Source organism: Harpia harpyja, chromosome 9 (assembly GCF_026419915.1).
Source record: "Harpia harpyja isolate bHarHar1 chromosome 9, bHarHar1 primary haplotype, whole genome shotgun sequence".
NCBI lineage: Eukaryota > Metazoa > Chordata > Aves > Accipitriformes > Accipitridae > Harpia > Harpia harpyja.
In genome coordinates, this window is record NC_068948.1 from 4,668,701 (window position 1) to 4,690,683 (window position 21,983).

The 21,983-nt window shown below is 37.9% G+C and overlaps 1 protein-coding gene across 2 annotated transcripts in view; it reads right to left on the reverse strand.

Annotated features, from left to right (window-relative positions):
- CDH13 (cadherin 13) overlaps positions 1-21,983 on the reverse strand; it is a 541,021-nt gene that overhangs the window by 20,760 nt on the left and 498,278 nt on the right. The window contains exon 14 of one of the 2 annotated variants that reach the window (XM_052797007.1): positions 1,283-7,041. The exons of the other annotated variant lie outside the window; for it this stretch is intronic. Coding sequence (XP_052652967.1) covers positions 7,034-7,041 — 8 coding nt within the window. The 3' untranslated portion in view covers positions 1,283-7,033. Of the gene's footprint in view, positions 1-1,282; positions 7,042-21,983 lie in introns of those variants that run through there. 2 annotated transcript variants of the gene reach the window in all.

Genomic DNA, 21,983 nt, shown 5'->3' on the forward strand with positions numbered 1-21,983 from the left:
CTCCCTCTCCCAGCTTTCTCTATTCTCAGATGTAGTAAAAGGCTATTTTCAGAGATATTCTATCTTTATGTGTCTCTGTCACTTTAGATAACTTCCTAGAAGATCTAAAAAAACAACTCGCAGGAATGTCAGAAAGCCAACAGGCTCAAGCTTTGTGCTGGAAAAAGAATTCCCTGGTAAAGAGGCAATAATGCCACAGTGCTATGGTGCAAATTTGCTGCAGGATTTTCATTCTGCCTAGCCTATTCTTTTTTCTGCCCTGGATTCTGGGCCAGAATTATGATTGATTTATTTATGTCACCTACCAGGCCCTTCTGCAATGTCTGGGAGCAGCTGGCAGCACAGGGAAAGCATACCCCACTTCCTTTCTCCTCATAATCACAGATTATGAGAGCTCAGTAAAAAAAGAAAATAGTATCTTACAAACCTGAATTCCAGCATGCTAAAGTGATAAGCCTTGTCAATGAAGTCTCAGTTCTTGGTACAGAAGGGCATTAAAGCAGTGGAAACTTTTTTGGGGTAACCTGGCCCAGAGCAGTTTGGGCTTGAAGGCGAGAAGGGCTCTAAATTTTGGAGTAAGATTTTCTGAATCAGGGCAACAAGCAGACCGCATCTGCCTACACATCTTAAGGAGGAGTTAAGCACAGGGAGGGAGTGCGTCAGACGTGACTACAGACTATGGCAGTACTAGCTGTTAAAAGCCATCTTGTAATTGGCTATGACAGCAGGGACAGAAACGCAGTCCTGTAGCATCCCACGGTGGTCCTTGCTGATTGACATTTGTTCAGCCTGTTTCTGCGTCGTTCACAACGTTCCCTTTTTGTGGCCGGCTGTTCTATATAAGCTGAACTGATGGTGGTAGGTGAGGAAGGTGGCCAGGTGAAGGAGAAAGGAAGTGCAACAAAAATCCATTAAAGCTCCTGCACCCAGTCCAGCCCAGAGACATCTGAGCCAGGTTTGGCTCAATGCAACTCTTTCTTTGTAAGGAAAGTGGGGCTTTAGAAGGCAAATCGTTGCTGCCACGCGAAGGGGTGCTAAATAGTCTGCTACTGCTTTCTTGTGTGGTCAAACCTTATTTGCCTCTCTAACTTCCAGATTCTTATTCTATAACCATGGCACGGTGATGATGAAGGCTGCAATTTATCTCTTTTTTACTTAGAGCAATGTGGGAGTTTCTTGTATATAGCTCAGGCTATTCCAGCCCTTTGGCAGTCTCAAGGTCATTTTGTAGTCTTCTGCTCCTGCTGTATTGCATCAGGAAGGTCTACACCCAGACAAAAGGTAAAAGCCCATACATCCTTTATTTGAGCATTTCACAAATAAATTACAAGTTTCTTTGCAACCACGTCATAAATCAAAACGTTTATTTACACCTCAGAAACAGCAAGCAATTCAGCAACTAGGGCCCAAAGGAACGATTAACTGGAAAAGTAGCTGAATTAAGTATCTTTAAAATCAAACAAAATATTTTCCTCCTTGCTTGAACTTTAGAAAAAGAACAAAAATCATAAAAAAATATCTTGGTGGTAACTTAAAGAGACAGAGTCTGTTATGGGGCAAATGTGATTTTACAGGAGGGTTTTGTCTGAAATGGCAGTAACCCCACAGCTTGTTTGTACTGAATTCACCATCACAGTCCACCAGACGTGCTCTTACTCTACAATCCCAGGCAGCGTGTGTACATACGCATGTACATACACATAGTCTGTCTTTAGGCTACATTCATTAACCCCAAGCCATCAAATACAGTCATTTGCTGATGCGGAGGAGGAGTGTAATGTTCAAAGGGTGGATGAAACTCCCCAAAAGCTGTCCCACTGAAAGCACAGTAATGCAGAATTCTGGCTATAAACCCTTCCTTTTCCACTACTGGTGACCTGCTGACACATAGACAACTAAAAATGAGTCAGTAGACAATTATGCATATCTTCAAATGATATAATTGTGTTAAGAGGGGACAGCTAAAGGTAGCATAAATACAACATGAGAGTTGGGATAAGCCTGGATTTTAGTGTGTGGGGTTTTTGCCTTTTTTCTTCTATGTAAATCAGACTAATTTGGCATACATAACCCATGCTGTCCCTTAACTCATGTGTTCCTCCATAATTCATGGAATTAAACTGCTTACTCCAAGTCCCCATGTTGTATTAGTCTCCCTCCACCTGCATATATTATATACATATATATTTATATGTGTATGTGTATATCTCTATATATCTACATATATACACACACATAGCAATTGTGCAACTAGTAACTTTCCACTGAGAGCGTATGAGTGTATCCATTTCATTTGGACAAATATAAATCAACTAGCATATCTTGATGTGAGGCAAGAGAACAGTGTAGTCAATGGGTTATGTGTTTTACACAGTAACTTAGTCAGCTATATCTGCTTTAAATAGAATAGTTATGATAATTACTAATGTGTTTTGCATGTTAATTCTACAGATTCTAGATCACAGAGTTAATTGAAAGAAAATAATTGCTATTTTAGTTATTTTTCTTTTGTTAGCGTTGGACAGTGTACCTCTCAGACAACAGAGTTTCTAGAGATGCAATAAAGGGAAGATAGGATCAGAGTTTTTTCCTTAGACTTGGTGTTCTCAAGCTGATGTGACTTTAATATGATTTATCTTGTGTTTTTTTTTTTTTTTTAATTAAGACATTATTAAATCCATTCAGAAAGAAACTTAGCATTTAGACAAAGAGCGATGTAAAATTATTTGTGTACAAAATTCTGCTATGTTTCAAGTGGCTGAGTGTATTCGTAGCAATTGAGAAGAAAATTGGCAGCTTTCTCAGTATTTCAGACAGGAGGTCTTTGCAAAGGAAAGACCAATGATGTAAAAGTTGTTAATATAACATATGTCTTTCTTTTTTGTAGTGATAAAACATTTAAGCTAGGGCCCTACAAACTGACTGTAAGTCCATAATTTAATAAATGAGGTTCGTATTATGGTAATCCTTAACTTAAATGACTATGCATGAGACCAGGACGAATTATTTGACTACAGGCCACAGCCATTTCAAATAAAGGCTAAACCAAATTATGCTGGGTGCCTTAGAGACATGTTAAAGTGGTCAGTGAAGGAAGTCAGTCATCTGTGGGAGGCACCTAAGCTGTAGGTTTCTCTGTATGTCACAGAAGACAGACTTTTGATAACATATAAGCACTCAACAATCCTGTGACAAATATTGCTGCTTTACTGTTCACAGCAGACCAGTAAAAGCAAAATGTGGAGAGGTTTTAGATGAAAAATTTCATCTAAATATGATTAACTGAATCTCGAACAATTCTAGTAATGGCGTTGCTTTTTGATTTACACCAGTGTAAACGTGATGAGAACAGGGCTCAGAAAGTGTATTAGCCAGTGCTCCACTCTTACCTAATTTTCCTCGATACCCAGTAGGAAATTCAGCTCATTTCCCTTTGTTTTAATCTTCAGACCTACAGCTACTGAACGAAAAGTACATTAACAAATGCACATAGGCATATTGTAAAAGCACACACATGAGGTGTACAGACAAGGGCTCAATTAGCAAGTACACCACAAATGAGACCTTGGTCTTGCTAATAAACTCCTCTCACTGATTGTTATACCTAATTTGTGTTTGTTTTAACAGCAGATACTTTTTTCAAGTGAAATGATTTTTGCACAAGAAGTTTTGTGCATGTCACAAAATGAAAATCAACAAGTTCACTGCCTTTCTGACTCTAGACAGCTTTATATATCTACAAATATAGACTGAAATAAACGGTTTGTAGTGACCAAAATAGCTAGGTAGAAGTAAGTGCTATGTTATAAAAACAGCAAGCTTGGCTGAACAAATGTTAAACATAATTAACTATTAAAAAAATGACAACCAGTTTTGTAACTTCTCTACTTTTTTCATGATATTGTAGAAAAACTAACAAATGATTGTTGCTCCTTTGTTTCAGGAAATGGGCATCATTTTTTGAGCCAGAGCCGACAATCTTATTCAGGTAGGAAAACTCAGATTCTAATATGGTTCCTCACTTGTATAACGCTACAGAAAGTGCCACAATCTCGTGTTAAATGGGGTTTGTTCTCAGGTACAGAGAGGGAAAAACATTAACATGGCAGCTTCATCTTCTCTTTGCATGCTTAAGTGGGCCAGTGATTAGCTCCATCTGAAGCCTAGAGACACGCAGTAAAGGCTGGGAGGCTTTAATCTAGGTGCAGAAGTAAATTGATAATGGTGAATGAAGGCTTTGATGCGTCTTGATTCAGAGTTTCAGCCATGATGCTGACCTCTCTACATGTCAAAAGGTTGCGGTATTATCCAAGAAGATCTCTTGTCCTTGGGCACAAAGTGGTAGAAAGAGTCTTCCCAATGTTAGTGTAGTTCCAGGGAGAAAAGATTTTTCTTTGCTCCTCATTTTGGATGCCCTTGGAATGATCCACCAAGTGCTATGTGAGCCTTGGTTTAAACGAGAAAAGGGTAGCTTTATCTGGTACTTGATAGAAATGACAGTAATGTCAGTGGGTATCTTTCCAGAGGTGGGTTTTGCTGGATAGAGAGAGGAAGAAAGTAAGTAGAAAAAGAGTATTTGTTGGGGAGGATATTATAATTTCTTTTATTCATGATAGAGGCTTTGTAGATCAAAGCATAGGGTGTGGTTTATCTTTTGGTGCATTTGGATGCGTTCATTAAATATACATGTTGAAAATCCAGTGGTGTTATGCATTTGTTGATTTTTTTTTTTCTTTTTGAAAAATTTGCCTGAATTTTTTTTCTTTTTTTTTTAAAGACATGATTGTTGATGATAAAGCAGCAGCATATGATTTTTACAAGGCATGGGCAGAGAAAGAGAACTAGAAGCATACCCCTGTTAATGTTTGAGATCAGGCACTTTCCTGCTGAAATGCCTGCAGCTGCCTAACAGCCCACTCCTGAAGCCCTTGCTCAACAGAAACTCCCACTAACCCCAAAGTACCGCTTTGGTAATTGAAATACCTAGAGCGTGCTGCGAGAGAAAGAAGGGCAGTGGGGATTTTACTTGGTCAGGACTGCAGGAGTTAAGCTGGAAGAGAAAAATGGGTTCCTGTCTGAAGGCAGCTTGTATCTTATCAAGAAATCTACAACATTAGGAAAGTTCACTATACAAACTAATTTTTCCTCTGTTGCTGTTGTTATTACTCCTTTTGATTAAAAAAAAAAAAACCTGTTTCATATTTGGTACAATACAGGAAGTCAGAGAAAAGCTATTGTACAGCAATTTTTAACTACCAACACACATTTAATATCTAGTGTAGCATTATGGAAAACTAAATGTATGTTTGGACTTTTTAATGCTTCCAAAAAGCTTTACCATTGAAACATATATGTGGCGTGGAAGATATGCTCATAATCTCACTGTAGACATACAGACGTACGGTATGACTCATAAGTACTGTAAAAATGCTAACTAAAGAATGCAGCTGCAAAGTTCTATTGCATAAGGAAGCTTTCTTGTTTAAACTTTAAATAAGCAAGTTTATTAAAATATTCTAAGACACTTACCTTACCCTAGTTACTGGCAAGCTCTAATAAAAGCCACAGTCTGTCACTAGTATACTTTTGTGTTACTTTTATAAAAATTTGGTGTGAGCTTTGATGGATCATTTACAATTTATTAACAAGATGATCATCTTGAAACAGTTAGGTTTTTTTTTAACCTTACATGCTCACAGAATAAAAAAGGATTGATATTGATATGTAACGAACACCCTTTTTTTCCATGTCTGCGAACAAGTGTGGTAAGTTTGCACACACAAAGAAATGCTCTTGTTACTCTTAACTGGAAACTCTGTGTACATGTGTATGTATGTATATATATATTCAAAACTATATATATGTGTGTGTGAATATATTTATAGAACAGGGCATCTGTTTTCCTCCTTGCGCTTACGTATGTCATGACAACTGCAGAGAGGCTGAGAGAGAGACCAGTGCTTCCAAGAAATACTTTGCTTTTGCTGTTCTAATCAGCTTCTCCTGCGCAGACCTCTACCACCTACTTAACTGTGTCTGCAGAGCTGACGAAAGACTGCAATTTTGCAGACTGCCCCAGCAAACAATTATCTGCAGGAACATAAAGGAAGCTGACTTGAGCCCCTTTGAAATCAGGCCCAGCACTCCCACTGCTGGAAATGGTGACCCATGCAGTGTCGGTCGCAGCTGGCTGCTCCCGGCTTTCTCGCAAATCCAGGCTTTGCGGAACGTCCCGGCGCCGCTCCCGCTGAAATGGGGAGCCAAGCGCCGGGCTCCTGCTGGATTGTAAATTCCATTTGGGGCATAAGGAAAGCAGTTCAGATCAGAAACGAGCCGGGGGGACTTGCATTTCTTGTTTGCCGAACCTGAGGTACAAGAAGTGATGCCGCAGAGCCCCGGGCCTGCTTTATTTGTGTCGACAAAGCGGCTGTTGTAGTGGTATGTTTGCAATAGGCTCTCTCCTTCTGGCCACACTATAAACAGCAAATACAGTAGGTTTAGCCGTGGTAGAATAGTTACGATTCATCTGTGGCTGTATTATTCTGCTTTGTCCCTTGCCCACTCCAGATGAATATTTTATAAAAGCTAAACCTGTTGTATAACTCTTCTCTCTATATAAATATATATATATACATACACTCATACATATACAAATACTAACCCACAGACAAAATATTTTCTGAACAGTTGAATAGCAACAAGTCAACAGATAGAAAAAAATGGAGTCAATCTGTTTTCTGCTCCCCCAAGGTCCAGTTTAGATGTCGTGGTCTTTTGACATTCAGAGATAATTCGCATAAACCTTGCGACTTGCAAGAGGAATCCATTAATAAACGGGAGTTAGGGTAGAGGCTGTCAAACACCAATGTATAGTCGGACAGATTAAGTGAGGTTGCAAATTAAACTGAATCTGGAGCAACTGAGGCCTAGTAGTGAAGAACAGTAACTGTAAACTGCAATCTTCAGATCTGACGTTTTCTTTTTTCTCGTTGCCATGGCAACTCGGTAGTACAGCTTCAAATGTCAGGAGCTCTTACAGACCTAAATGATGGGAAATGTGCGTCATTATTACTATGCAGATCACAGTATCTTTTAACTTTTTGGTTTTTTTCCTAATCAAATTACTGATTGAGTGCATGCACATTTGTCAGTAATTAAATATAAATTATCCAGGTTCAGAAGCAATTATTTGTGGAGACAGAAATCTCCAAGAGGAAACCCCAAAATGTCACCTAGGGTATTCAGAGACCTTTGCAGTGCAATTCAGGAGGATGTAGTGTGGAGGTCTGAGCATAAAACTCAAGCCAGGACCTGATTGTCTCCATTTGACACCTTGATCATTTGTGTTAGTGCAAGAGTGCAAGTAAAATTCCAATGAGTCACTCCCTCGCGTGCACACACACTGACAAGCTAAGAGCAAACAAACAGTATCTTTTTAAAAATAACGCATTTACAGTGCCTTATAGTTTGCAACTATACCAGGGAATAAAAGAGCTGGCATATCATATTAATGTTGTTACAGAAACATAAATGTTATGCAGACTAACATCTAACTTTTTTTTTTTTTTTTTTTTATAAAATAAAAGTGAAGGTGGCACAACTTGACTGATTTTACCTATTTTAGCCCTGCCTTCCTGGAGATGGCTGAACACCTGCCTGCTGATGGGAAGTAAGTGGTGAATGAATTCTTTATTTCGCTTTGCTTGTGCGTGCAGCTTTTGCTTTACCTATTAAACTGTCTTTATCTCAACCCACGAGTTTTTTCCCTTTTCCCCTTCCGATTCTCCTCCCCATCCCGCTGGGAGAGGGAGTGAGTGAGCAGCAGTGTGGTGCTCACCGGCCTACTGGGGTTAAGCCTCAACGATGCATTGAAGGAGTCAAGCTCTCTACCCTGGGAGGAGACAACTGCTGTATCAAAACCCAAAAATACAAGTCGAACGTACGCATCAAAACTCACAAACACTCAGGAAATGTTTGGTTAATGTATATTGCATTTGTACAGTTACATGATGCAATATATCAATAGTTTTGTCACAACCACAGACGCATGCAGCGTAAACAGTAACGTAATAGTCGTTATTAGATGCTGGCTTGTGTTCTTTACTAATTTTAATTATCTGCTTTTCTTTTGGGGCAAATCAAGTTTAATATAACTATTGATAAGGCTCTTTCTTTTACTTTATCTGTTTCTTTCTTGTTATTATCTTGGTATTATTTGAATTGACTTCAATATTAAACTCTTCCAGCTAGAGGCCTGTCCAGATGGGCTATGCAGCAAGGCAGGCACCCGGATAGCACGCAACAGCCCATCCTTCCCCCTGCAGCATGACCTCGGTTCTGTTAAACAAAGGTAAGGAAAGCCAATTAGGCAAGTGTAAGAATCCATAGAGGGACCGATGGATGGGGCTTACCGAAGTGAGAAGTATCACTGAGATTTCCAAATAAGATAAAATTGGGAATTGCTTGCATGTGGATTCTTAGCATGCTGTTTAAAGAAAAGGTCTGGCCACAAAATTAGGATCCAGACTTACTTATAGGAAAGTTGTGATCATGACTGCCAAAGTCTGGCTATAGTTGGATTAGGGATTCCAGCTAGGACTACGTTCTCTTAAGCAACTTGATCTCCTAGGGCAGTGAACAGCAAGAGTTCAGGACTCTGATCTCAGACCATCTGAAGAATAGCATTTCCAGATCACAATGAAGCTTAGTATCATTAAAGCACATTTGTTCAATCCTGACTCAAAGGAAACAAGCTTTTGAATTGGCAAAGCTACTCTGAATCTTGAGGAGATCCCTGGAGATCTTCCTGCTAAGGACAGGCACTTGTACATGATGAATGAACAGCAGCTGTAGCACTGAATTTCTGTACAATCCATAGGCTGAAACTTCACCAGAGGAATCTGTCAGGACAAAATTTATAAATATCACACAAATTCAAGCAGCTAGTGACTGCTTCATGAACAGCGTGTAAATAAAGGGCAATATATGTTGATTTATGTGCAGACCTAGTGAAAAGCTTGTATATTTTACGTCATATTGACAGATATAATGAATGTTACTACCTTATCATACACCTTGCCTTTTCTGAGCAAACTATATGTTAAAACTAGTTAGTTCAGCTTTAATTATGAATATGCTTTTTCCTATGCTAGTTTTTATCTATTGAAGGCTAGCTTCTCTCTCTCACAATATAAAAGTATGCTTTTTGATTCTGCCTGTTACCCCACCTGCCTCTTCAAGCACCACCGCAGCTCTTCTCCCTTTCATCTTAAAGCTCTACAGTACCTGCCTAGACTTTCTTTCTACTGAAATTGCTTCTCAACTTCTTCAACCTATCAGCTGCCTTTGACCCATTTAATCACATGGCTGGAAATCTGGTGCTTTCCTTGGCTCCTGTGACTCCTCCTGTCATTTTACTATGATTTCTCTAATCACTTGTCCAGCATGCCCTTCTGTCTCATTCCCTCCATCCCAGGTTTCTGGGGAAACATTTTTTTTTCCCCACTTTAATTTCTTCCCCTCCTCCGTGACACCACTCATACATGTTCAGCAATCACTTCAGTGCTGACAGTTCAGAGATCTTATTCCCTTTACCTGCTTTTCCATTTAGACTGAAATGTTGACCTCTAGCTCTGGTACCTTCTTCGATGTTTAGCTGACAGCTCTGCCCAGCTAAAACTGAGTTCTTAAATCTTTCCCGTAAAGCACTCCCTTCTAGTTCTTCCTTTGATTGCTCAGGACAGCACTATCATCCTGCCTCTTATTCAAGCCTAAAACCAGAAACAAACTGGAGAAGGTTTTTGTCATAGAATCTTCTTTCTAGGTCTGTATATTTAGGTTATGTCTTTAGAAGATTCTTTTTCACACATCATTCCAAAGGGCTTTTTCTAGCCATTCAAACAGCTAAATCTCCTGCCCAGGCTCTCCTCAGTTAACAGTTTTGCAACATCTTTTCACAGCCCTTGACAAATTCAAGCTACTGTGCTCATATCCTGCCAGTCTTTTGCTGTACGGAGCGTTTTCCTAGTCTGCCACTTTGACAAAACCTCTGTTACTCTGACTCCTTCATGGCCCCTTCCCTACTGCACATATTTTTCTGCATTATCTCTGCATGATCTGTTTTTCCTGTCATTCATAGCCCATGATGGCAGCTTTCATTGACATGTTTTCAAAGAAACCTGTTTGGGCTTTTTCCCAGGCTTTCCCATGTAATAGGAGGAGCTCCCTGCAAGGATCCGTAAAATGCTGTCTCCTCAACATCTGCTCTTGCTGACACATCTACAAAAATCTTGGCATTGGCAAAGGGTGCCAAGACTACTATGAATTCAGCTCAGCCCTTTCACCAGCCTTCACCGAAGTTGTGTTAAAAGAATGATCTTATTCCAAACATTGTTTGGAAGGATAGTATATACCCCTCTGCTCATTAATGATGACTTGACCCTTTTGTAAAGGTGGATTTCCAAAGGAGTAGTTTTTGGCTTTTAAAATCAGATTCAACATTCAAAATTGTGCCGTAAAATTTCAGTAGATGATGATAATCTTTGGTAGTTCTAGTAAGAATACTCGCGTTTGTATCTGTCTTTGTTCTTTCTATTGCACACAAAGTTGATACAAAATCGCTTATGTCCAGTAGAGAAGTTAGTCTAACTTTTAGTTTCTATGGTTAATATCAAAGTTTATTAGTTACAAATTTACTTTCTAAAAATACTCTGATATAGTCATATAAGGTGTTATTGGACAAGCATTCTGGCCAGTAACTCCCTTAATACAAAATCTACAGAAATCAAGAACAACCAAAGTATTGTGCAGAAAACTCAATGATGAATGTAAGCAGATCTGCTACAATCAACAGAACTGCTCTGTTATAAATTCTTCGGGGATCTGATAAGCATCTGGCCCATATTTAAAATCTCTCTGTTCTCCCAGCTGGATTTCCAATGTTCATTGTTGTTTTCTGTATAGGAATTGTAGTTTTCTTGTTTGCTTTTTTTTTCTTCTTTATTCTCTCCCCATAAAGAAGGACCAAATGAAAGTTCCAGAAACACACACACACCGCTAAATTATTAGGGTCTACTTGAATCCCACCTCTAAACAGCTAACCTAAAGACTGTTGACTCCTAGTGTTTATCCACTGACTTCAACGGGGTTGTGTTGCTATATTGGGGTTTTTTTGGACCCATTCTTATGTATTTTATATTATGCATGATTTAAAGTTTGCAGCTGGCAACAGCACATAAAAGATGTTAGTATTTAAGGAATAATGTGAGCATAAAATGTGCAAATAATGTGTGCAGGGAGCACATTTGCTGATCCATGCTAACTATCTCTTTTAGGAACTTAACATCCTGGTAAGCCTGTGCCTGGCAGGTTTAGATCTGTACACTAATGATCATTATGCCTAGTAATTATTTTATTTTCTTTGTATTGGCTGTTAAGAACAACGCTGTCTCTATAGCTGGTCTCAGCACTCACTCAAGAATTATTACACACCATGTGTTGTTTTAAACGGGATTCCTGTCTACCTACAATAAGTAATTTGTTGCATACGGCTCCAGGCACGAAAGCCATGAAGGCGGTGTGTGCATCCTTGCTCTTACGTGGTCACCCCCCCACCTTTCCCTTAAGGTATCTGGGAAATGCAGAAGCAGTGTAAAGCTAGCATAGCTATATATAACTTCTTTCTCCAGAAATCACTCTTACTGAAGTCTCTAATGTGATCTTCACCATTTTTATCTCACAGTTCTCCTCTGCTCTACCTCTTTGCCACTCGAGAGATACATGCAGCCACATTCCTTTTAAGATAACAGTCAAATAGGCAGGGCTATTTTTATGTGCTTGCTGTCTGAATTATTACTATTAAGGTTAATGGGTCTCAGATAAGAAAGCACAGCCCGTTATCATAAACAGATGGTGTCTGTTGGCATTAGTACTTTGGCGTTGGAAGATAGATGATGTTTGCTTTTGCTGGTCAAGAAAACTGAAAACCACTGTACGTGTTTATCTAGGCCTAATGTACTAATAGTACGGAGTGTAATAACTCTATAGGAATATAGGTCTAAGTATGCAGTTTAGGGTAGGGAGATTCATGATGTAGAAACTTAAATGGAACAAAACCCCTGTTCTACTCCCACTAAAGTCTATTGATGTTGACTGTATTTGGAAGGTCGAGTTGTTGACGTTGGTGGCAAACTCCACAGGACAGATCTGAATTGTCATCTAGTCATGGGGGTTTGGATGATGAATAGGTTCAGAAAAGGAGCAAGCCACCTAATACACACTAAATGTTTATAATATTGATTTCTTCAATTACTATAGCTACCTGTCTATTTCACAGTGGAGTAATTTAAGGCTTATTCCTTATGCTGATTCACGTGATAGAAAAAAAATGCACATAACTCTTTAAGACAAAGATTTCATAGTGCCCTATCCTAGGAAAAAGACAACTGATGGCATGTAGCCTCATTCACTACAGTTCAGGTTGCCAAAAGCTTATATTCCAGCAGAACCCTTCTAATCAGCCAATAAACAGTCTTGTTTGGAAAATGACTTCTGATCTCAGAAAATGTTTTGGCATTTCCCAGGCACTTTAGCTTTCCCTGTTGCAGCCTTAGCTTTCTCTGAACGTATTTACATATTAGTGACTAAATTCCCTGCTTATTTTAAAGAAACAGGTCTAAGCTGAGTAATTCAAAGCCTTTGAATGATGTGTTCCTTATGAGACCAAACTCACCCCCCATTACACAGACTCTGCTTCCTCTAGTGCAGTTAAAAACTCATAAAAATTAAAGGCATTTAAGTTTCATGCTGACCCTCTGTACAGGAATGAACTTTACCCAAGATGCATTCATCCTCTAATTCCCATTTAACACAGAGAAGAGAGTTAACACAGCTGGAGTTTGGAGTTCAACTCATGCATGCTCCATTTCTTTCAGATTTCTTTCAATTACCCTCTCATCAGAAATATTACATTAATCTTTGCATAATTAAAAGTCTACATGACATCATGGACTTTTTCAAAACCTCAGTAATGTTAAAGAGGTAATATGAAAATGGTAGAAGAGATCAGAACCATGTTTCTGATTAGGCAGCTAATCAACGTCCAGATACTTCTTTCCTGGATTTACCATCTATAAAAGGACATTAATTAGATAGTTATTATTTTAACCTTCACGCAGAACTTAGAAAAACATAAATGGTTTTCATGTACATCACTGGCTGATTTGTCATGGGTAAGTTTTCAACACCAAAAGCGTCACAGTGTTTGCACCATATGCCTATATTATAATATTTTGCACTTTTGTATAAAATAATCATTTAATAGCTATGCTCTTCTGTGACCTCCTCAGTGGTCCAAAGCACTGGCTAGGCTTTGCTGCAAGTGCCAAAATCTAGTGGTCAATGGTTTTTGACTACCCTGGTATTGTTTTCTCAAAAAAAGAAGGGAATCTTTTCGCCCCAAATCTCACTGAATTTGAAAGACTGAAACAGCTGTTCCCAGACAGATATGTGTCCTTATTCCTGCAATTAAGAAATTCAGTTTTAGCATCAGGAATAGCAGTAGGTATGCTTGTGACTAGAGCAAATTAGTGATCTCACTGAACTTTAGTACACTGTGGAAAAGTTTATAAGGAAGGGAGAAGTAAATGACTTTATCCTGAAAATTTTCAGCTTATAATATCATGTATAATTTGTTTCCCATTTATGTGAGGAAATGATTTCAAAGTTCTTAATGATAGGAAAAACACAGCATGCATTAGTAGTCTGTTTGTGAAATGAGTGTCTCATAACTCTACTTGAAGCTCCAGTAGGGTCTCATATACCAGTATCAATATTTAACTTCAGGAGCTAAAATGCCAGCATGTACTATGTAATTGGCCAAAATTGGCAAGACACTGGAGAAAGATGCCAGTCCAAACTAATCGGCTTGCACAGGGGAATAAGTTGCTCAGGCTGAAGTCATTTTCAAAGGGTATCTGTTTGACACCAGCAGATGATATTTCCAAGAGTGTCTCTCACACTGCTAACTTATTTATTATAAGACTTTACTGGCAGATCTGAAACAGTGCTGATTTATGTCAAAGTGCTCTTATTCTTCTGACTCCTGGCAGGGGCTTTGCTCATCGTTGAATCCTTGTTTCTGCTTCACCTCTTCCTTGTCATGTACCCACATATAGTCACTATGTAATGGGCTGGTTTTACAAAGTGCAAAACATATGTGCATATACGCAGCACCATCTGAGAGAAAAGTTCCTCGGATCAACTGAAAGACTAGCTGTGTCTGCTTAGAAATTCAGAAACATGTACTACCCAGTCTAGTGTGCTGCTACATTTATCAAATAAAGCATCTTCTAATAAAATTCCTGTTCACTAGGGCTATGAAGTGTCTTACTGGGGGGCGGTGGTGGTAGTTTCTAGGGTAAAGCAGCTAAGATGTCCTAGATTTTTTTTTTTTTTAACTGATATGAATTCTAGCTGGATACTTTGCCAAAGCAATGTCACCTTCATTTGACCAATAGGAAATGCTTCCTTTCTATTCCGGTTCTTTCAAAACAAAACAATTGCAGAGGTGACTGCCTGCAATCTTGAGGTATATTTTCTCATGCTGTAATCTGATAAATTTAGCTGAATAGTTGAAAATATTCAGCAAGTGAAATGAATAAGTACAGTTTTGAAATAGTAGCATTGAACAAGTCTCCTAATTTTTCATATTTATGCTGAAAATGAAATGCATCAACTGTGACAGCTAGCCAACCTTTTAAAGCAATGTATAACTGCTTAAGCAGTCAGATCTCATCTTCCGCAGCAGTACAGTATAGTTTACTATCAGTTTACAGTAAGTAAAACATGAACATAAGTAGTCCAGACACATTCAGATCTGTAGGTATACACTACACTACACTAATCCCAGCTTGAAATACTGAATCATCTGAAAAAACTCTTATTAAGTAAGAATAAAAATGAGAAGCAAGTATTATGCTTAGAAGCCACGGAAAAGGAAAAAATCAAATTAGAAAATTGCCAGGTTTGGCTATGTTGATATCAACCTGACTATTTCAATATTTTTCAAGAAGAACTCAACAAGCATGACAGCTTACATAAATAATGACCTACAACGTATACAAATTAAGTGTATGGGTAAAGTAAAGCTTTAAGATGTAGTCTGAAATACTCCAAACATCAATGGCATTTTAAAGGACTTCATAACTATCAGCTGTCTAGTAGAGCAGCAAAAGCCACATCATTTAATTTTTAGGCACAACAAATCTCACCCATTCATCTTTAATATCACATATCACATCTAAAGCCGAATAGCAAGCTGTCTGCATGGAGAGCACATTTTGAGGGGTTTGGATGTTACAGAGTGGGGAAATACCCAAGGACAGAGACAGTTAAAAGAAACAAAAATCCCATGGTGTATAGTGGCCATTAATGACAGAAAAAATATTTGAACTGGTCATCTATTCAGTTCTAGTTTTTAGTTATAGTCCACTCCAGAACAATTCAGATGATAACTATCTGAAGTAATATATTTATGTGATTTTTAAGAGGTTGTTCAGAAAAGAAATACAAAATATTATATAGCAACAGTTACTGTTGAGAACTGTTGAGAAAATGAAAATATAAAATGTTCATTTGAATTCACAACACCAAATGGTCTATCAAACCAATCTCTTTAAATGTTCATTTCATGTCTACAGAATGACCATCAGGAACAATATTACAGCTCTTAGGGAAGAAGCTGTATTTGCTAGTAACGTTTTTCTCTTTTGCATTCCAAACACGCATCTTCTAAACTGTCGTATTTTTTCATGTCTACACTTCTGGAACATGTTTGGATGGTTTAAAATGTGCGTAAAATGCCATTTCCCACCTAATTGACTCAATAAAATGTAATGTCATTAAGTACATTTTAAATATGCTGATGTACAATTTGAGGGTATTTCTATTTGTCATGTCTATATGACTAGGTATATAAACATCCTGTCTCCAATTATGTACATACATATGGACTTCTGTGCCATTTCAAGCCCCATTAACTTTAGGTGGGCTCCCAAAGCCAACTGCACAACAAATTGCAGACTGAATACACCTGCAGAGAAATTAGAAGACTGGACACAGAGGTCTGTGTTAAAAGTGAGATTCAAATCAAGACTGTCTCAATTTGAATGCAGTCGCTTAACCCCCAAACCATCCTTTCCTTACTAGAGTCTAATCAACCAAAATCTTTGAGGAGACAAATAACAATGGTATTTTTCTCATACACGCATTTGAGAAAGCATCTGTATTCACTGATGATTTAGCAGTAACAACAATAATGTTAATATGGACAAAAGCATCTGTAACAAAGATAAGTATTAGAAGTAATTAATAGTGGATATTGCTGCTGTTATTATTGGTTTTAGGAAGTGAGATGATTTATATAGTAGATATTGCTGCTGTTATTATTGGTTTTAGGAAGTGAGATGATTTATATCACCGGAACTCACTAAATGTCAGTAATTTCCATTTACTTGGGTAGCATCATTTAGCTGCCAACTTTAAGAACCCACATGGTATGTGCTCTAATGCAAGAATGTAACTTAAATTAGAATAGTGCAAAAAAAACCCCCAACAGACCACCTTTCACAGCCCAAATCTCCCCATCTTGGTAGTTTTTGAAATTCTAGCCAATATTGATTTAATTAGCCACTGCTCTGAAAAGTAGAAAATTGCTATAAAAGATTAAAATATGCTAAGCCAACCTAAAAGGTAAAAAAAAAAAAAAAAAGGTATTGTTTTTAGCAAATTCACCTATTGGGAATGGTTCCTCTGAAGCTTCCTCTTTGGAACTATATGGAACAGGGATGAACTTTTTCTTTTTTTCTTGGGAAAAACAAAAAATCCTACTGTAAAAACTAAAGAGTAGTCGAACCCTGAAAAAAATATACTATCTGATTGTCTAAAACTAAGCCAAGTAACTCACATAAAGGCTGAAAACTGTGAATCTGCAGGTAACAAATCTGTACTTGTAATGGAAAGAGCAATGACCTTAAAGGTCTTTTCCATTTGAAACCTGCTATGATTTGTTTTAGTCTTACGCCATTCAAGAATGCATTGCTTCAGTCTTCAGACATTTGATGTTCCTGCACAAATAACATGGGATATACAAGAGACACAGATGCTTCTGTTGCTTTGAAAAATGAACTAGGTGAAAGATAACACTGCAGTTTTAACTCTGGCTGTCTATGTTCAGGCACATTCAAATCCACCAATTTAATATAATTTGAATTTTTGTAGTCGTTTAATACCAAACACATAATTTTCAAGGGAAAAAGAAAAGGCATTTTGTCTATTGACCCTGTAGCTTCATTCCTCAAACCAGAAAAACATCATGGTGGGGGACAGCAGGCATTAAACCAGGAAAAATTAGTGGAAATTAATAGGAAGTTAAATTCAAGGGTATCTCTAAGGCTTCTTTGCAATCACAGTACAGACATCTGTGTGCGTCTCTGTTTTTCGATACACCTGAGGCCTTTCACCCTCAGTTTAACAAATTAATTTCAATGTAGGGACCTCCAGCTTATTTAATTTCTTCATAGCAGTATTTCCCCCCAGTCTTTCACCTTACTTTCTGTTCATAATAATGGAATAGTTTACTTATTGAAGCTCAAGTCAACTTACAACTTTGTAGTCCACTGGCCAGGTTAATAAAAAAAGTTTATCAATGTTTTACAGTCAAGTAAGATATCATTATTTTTTTTCCCAACATGAAATGTTTAAAGAAGTCCAGTCTTTTTCTGACAAGGAAATTTAACTAAAATATATACTGCTAGTGTGACTGAGCTACTAATAGAATTGCTCTGAATTCTGCTTGTTCAGAATATGACTACTGTGCCTTTGGTTCTTCTTTTAGTCCCTTGATTCAACACATTTGAATCTAACTTGTTTTTTTATGTTGGTAGAATATAAAAGGAAATATGAAATGCAATTATCATTGTATGATTATGCAATTAAGTGAAATAATTATTGTCAAAAGTCCAGAATTCAAATAGTCCTTTAAATAATAATAATATAAATAATTTGTAATTGATATAAAGCCTAGTTCTGCCAGCTAAAGTAGTTCTTTCTCAGTCTCCCATAGGGCCTGGGGCAGGTTTTATTGCCAACTTCATTATGACAATATACACAAATTTGTTTTTATCTTGATCTTTTTTAGCTTGTTTTGTTTTTTCAGTCACCTGTATGTAACACAGGAATTAAAAGTTCTTTGATGTATGCCTTTGATTTGGCTTGTTCTGACCAAGTTCCTTGTGGAAACTTACTCTGCCATGTCATTGCCAGTAGGCAAAAAGAATGGCTTTACCGACCTCAGCATATCTTGAGAAGAGATCGCTGCTAAATGTTTGTTAAACATATATGTACAATAATTTGTTGTGAAATTGATGATACTTAAGCAAAATTTTCAAGGACAGCTATTCTCCCTTTTAGGTATTGGTTCTCCCTTTCAGGTATTGTTCAACCGATACCTAAATGAAATACCAGCTACCAATTTGTAGGTTGCAATACGGGGTGCATTTTTTCCCTCTCTCTCCATCCCTCATCGTTATGCAACGTTGTAGATACTCTCTTACGAAAAATGTTCAGAAGCCTTCCAGAGAGAACTTGTTTAAAATTCTAGCGTTGTTGAGCATATCACTTTGGTTATATTCATTCTGAACAGAGCTATTTTAGCTGTGTCAGTTGAAAACATGAGATGACTGAGACAATGCAGCAGTAAGGGACAACATGGACAATCAACCCAGCACCAGATATACTGCATGACACACTTTCTCTTTCTCCCACTTTCTCTCTTCCTCGAGTAACTGATTTCTGTAGTCCTTCTTCCTGACGAGGAACACATCTATTTTTTGTTCTGTTCTTTTTTCTCAATCTGAATTACTAAATTCTAAATTATATCTGAACATTTTGGTCCTATCTTGTCTCCAGGAGTGGCTAGGAAAAGCTGACAGAGGAGAAGATGCCACTACACTAGGTCTCATCTTGAACATGGTGGTGTCTGCATTAATGACAGATAAGAATATTCTTTCCAATATTTGTTAGCATTAACTATTACAACTTTGGAAAGTCCTCTACCTGTCCACTATGCATCTTTCCAGCTTGACTTCAGCCATTCCAGGTGGTAATGAGTTAGGTTAAGTACAAAATATGCAAAGATGCTCCTTTTTTCAATCAACTCTATATTCACCGCCTTTCAATTCCACCGAACACCTTACTGTTTTGTTGTGGAAAACCAGCAATCTGCCCATATACATTGGCATGTTACATTTTCTATTTCTGGCTGACAAGAACTCCTAAATTTTTCTTGTTCCAAGTATATCTACCTTTCCAAAGGCTTCTGGGCAACTCTGTAGTCTGTATCTCATTATCCCTCAATATACTGAACACAGTAGGGCAGCTACAAAATAGGTGAAACTGCTGCTTTTTGCATGCATTACAGTTTTAATCAGGCTCTTCAGTTCTTTGCTCAGATACTTCAGAAATCTACCACATATGACTTCTTCCATGATTTGCAAAGAAGGCACATATTCTAAGTATAGATAATAATTGCACCATTTAAATGATAATACCAAGATGTTTTGTATGGGGAGGAGGTTCATGCAGGGCATTTTTACCACGAACAGCTCTTTCATAGGGCTATCTATCCTCACGCCAGATGTCAAATACAAAAAGAAATACTTTGGCATGAATAACAAAGTTCATTTGACTGAAGGATTTACCTCCTAGGAACAAGAGCCTCATAAAACATAAACATTGGGAGCAAAGTGAGCCACGTAAGGGCTTTTGCAAAAATTAAACCCATAACTTGCCACTAGAAATGGGATATTTCATCTGTTCAATAAGCACTAAAGTTCTCTTTGTTTTTATGGCATCGTAATCTTTGATTACTCTGATAAATATTTGGACTATACAAAACATTGCAATGAAACTAATCGCAGTTATAAAAAAACTGTGTGAAAATGAATTGGGAATGCAATGATACCAGCACATTTTAGAGAAGTTCAAATACAGAACCACATTATTTTAACTGGCTGCCAGCCTCATTCTTTTATGTCTCCATGTAGTCATTTATACCTGAGGAAAATGGTTATGAAAGTTGTTATGCTTGCTGGCTTTGCAGAAGCACGATTAGGTATCTGTACCAGACACGGAATACCAGCCTCACTCTGTGTGACTGGGTGAACCCAAACCACACAACTGAAGAGTAGCAAATGTTAGCAAAAAACCACGGTCCTGTGTTGAGGATTAGGTCTCTATGCTGAAGTCTATTTGTGGAAATCATGCTCTCGCTCACAACAACTGTGTATAAAACAGCCTCTATCCCAAGAGGGAGATCTTTCCTTCCCCTTCCTTTCAACTCACCCACTACTTCCCTTTGCTTTGGTTTTATTGCTCAGACAACAGACAGGAACATCATACTGCTGGTGGATTATGTGTGTAGTAATCTTACTCCACTCTTTGTTTAAAATTACAACTCTCTCCATACTTATTACAGTACTCTGAATGAATGTAAGGTTGCAGGAAGGCTCTAGGCATGTCTCTATTGTTTCACAGTGTAAAAGACTATTCAGTGCTATTTATTCTTTTACAGTGGGAGAGGGAATCCCTCTGTCATTCAGAGCACCACGCACCATTCAGATGCCAGGGGCCCATATTCTGCCCACAGCTGAGCTGGGGAAGATCTGTAGTCAAGAAGAGCAACTCAAGAAGAGCTTTCCAATACCTAGAACTGCTTTTTATAATTCAATGCGAGGAAAATGATCGGACTCCTTTGGGGGCTAGAAAAAAGCAACATGATTACTTTCAAAAGCAAAAAAGCTTTTCTCTACCTCATTGTATTCTGAGCAGGTGCATTAATGTAAATAAAGTTCAAGTGCAAATCATGTCAGATAAGAAAGTAATTCCAGTGGTGAAAGTCATGCTTAGTATAGCACTAGCAACATTTATGAAGTGGTAACAAGAATATATTTGAATCAGTGGGCTGCATATTTATATCACTGATGCGATAGTGTCACGTACTGTCAAATATTTTTAACATATTACTTCTAACAGATGAAGTCTGCGTTTGGTTCCAGCAGACTAAACCCAGAATAACTGAACCAAAGCCAATGGACACACTTCAGATGTCACTGATTGGAACAAAGAACGTGAATTTCCACTTAGCATTTATATAGTCCTTTTCATCTTCAAAGAGCATCACAAACATTAGCTAGTTCTAATTCTCTCACAATGACCTTCATGCTAACCTTTTGGGATGAAAGTAATATACTATAAGAAAAAACTTGACAAGATGTGTAATCAAGCATACACCAAGCCTCAGATGTGTAAACTAGTCTCTGCCTTGACCTCTATCTCTGCCTCATGCTAGATTTTATCTCATCAAGAATATAAGGCCTTTCACCATGGCTCAAGTATTAATTCACCATACAATGTATTGTACTAACAGAAGATGACGGTAATAATCCTTGAATAACAGATTTACTATCAAAGTTATAGGATACAGCTATTCCTCTCTAACAGATAAGGAACAATAATACTGCATCAAAAAATTTGCTGGAAGCTGTCCCAGGACAAGCCAGGGACACATCTAGGTTAGATGGTGGGATTCCATGGCGCTGAATTCCTACTCTTCAGTCATACTCGGATGTTTTTTTACTCATTCAAATTAGGAATTTTGTAAGTCTTTCTTAGAAAGCTTTCTCAGAAGCAGCAGAACCTTCCTTTATATATCAGGTCTCTCTGCCCTCCTACCCAGCCTTGCAATTTCATTATCAATTCTGGGTGGCTCTAAGCCCAGAATCTTGAATAAGTTCCTCACGTTCCAGTTGCTTGTGCACTTTATACAGAGGAATAGATTGAAGCAGACAGTACTCATTTTCATGGTGACCCAGAACAGCTATTGTTACAAGAACACCTTTAATCTCCTGTTTCTGTTTTTGAATTGA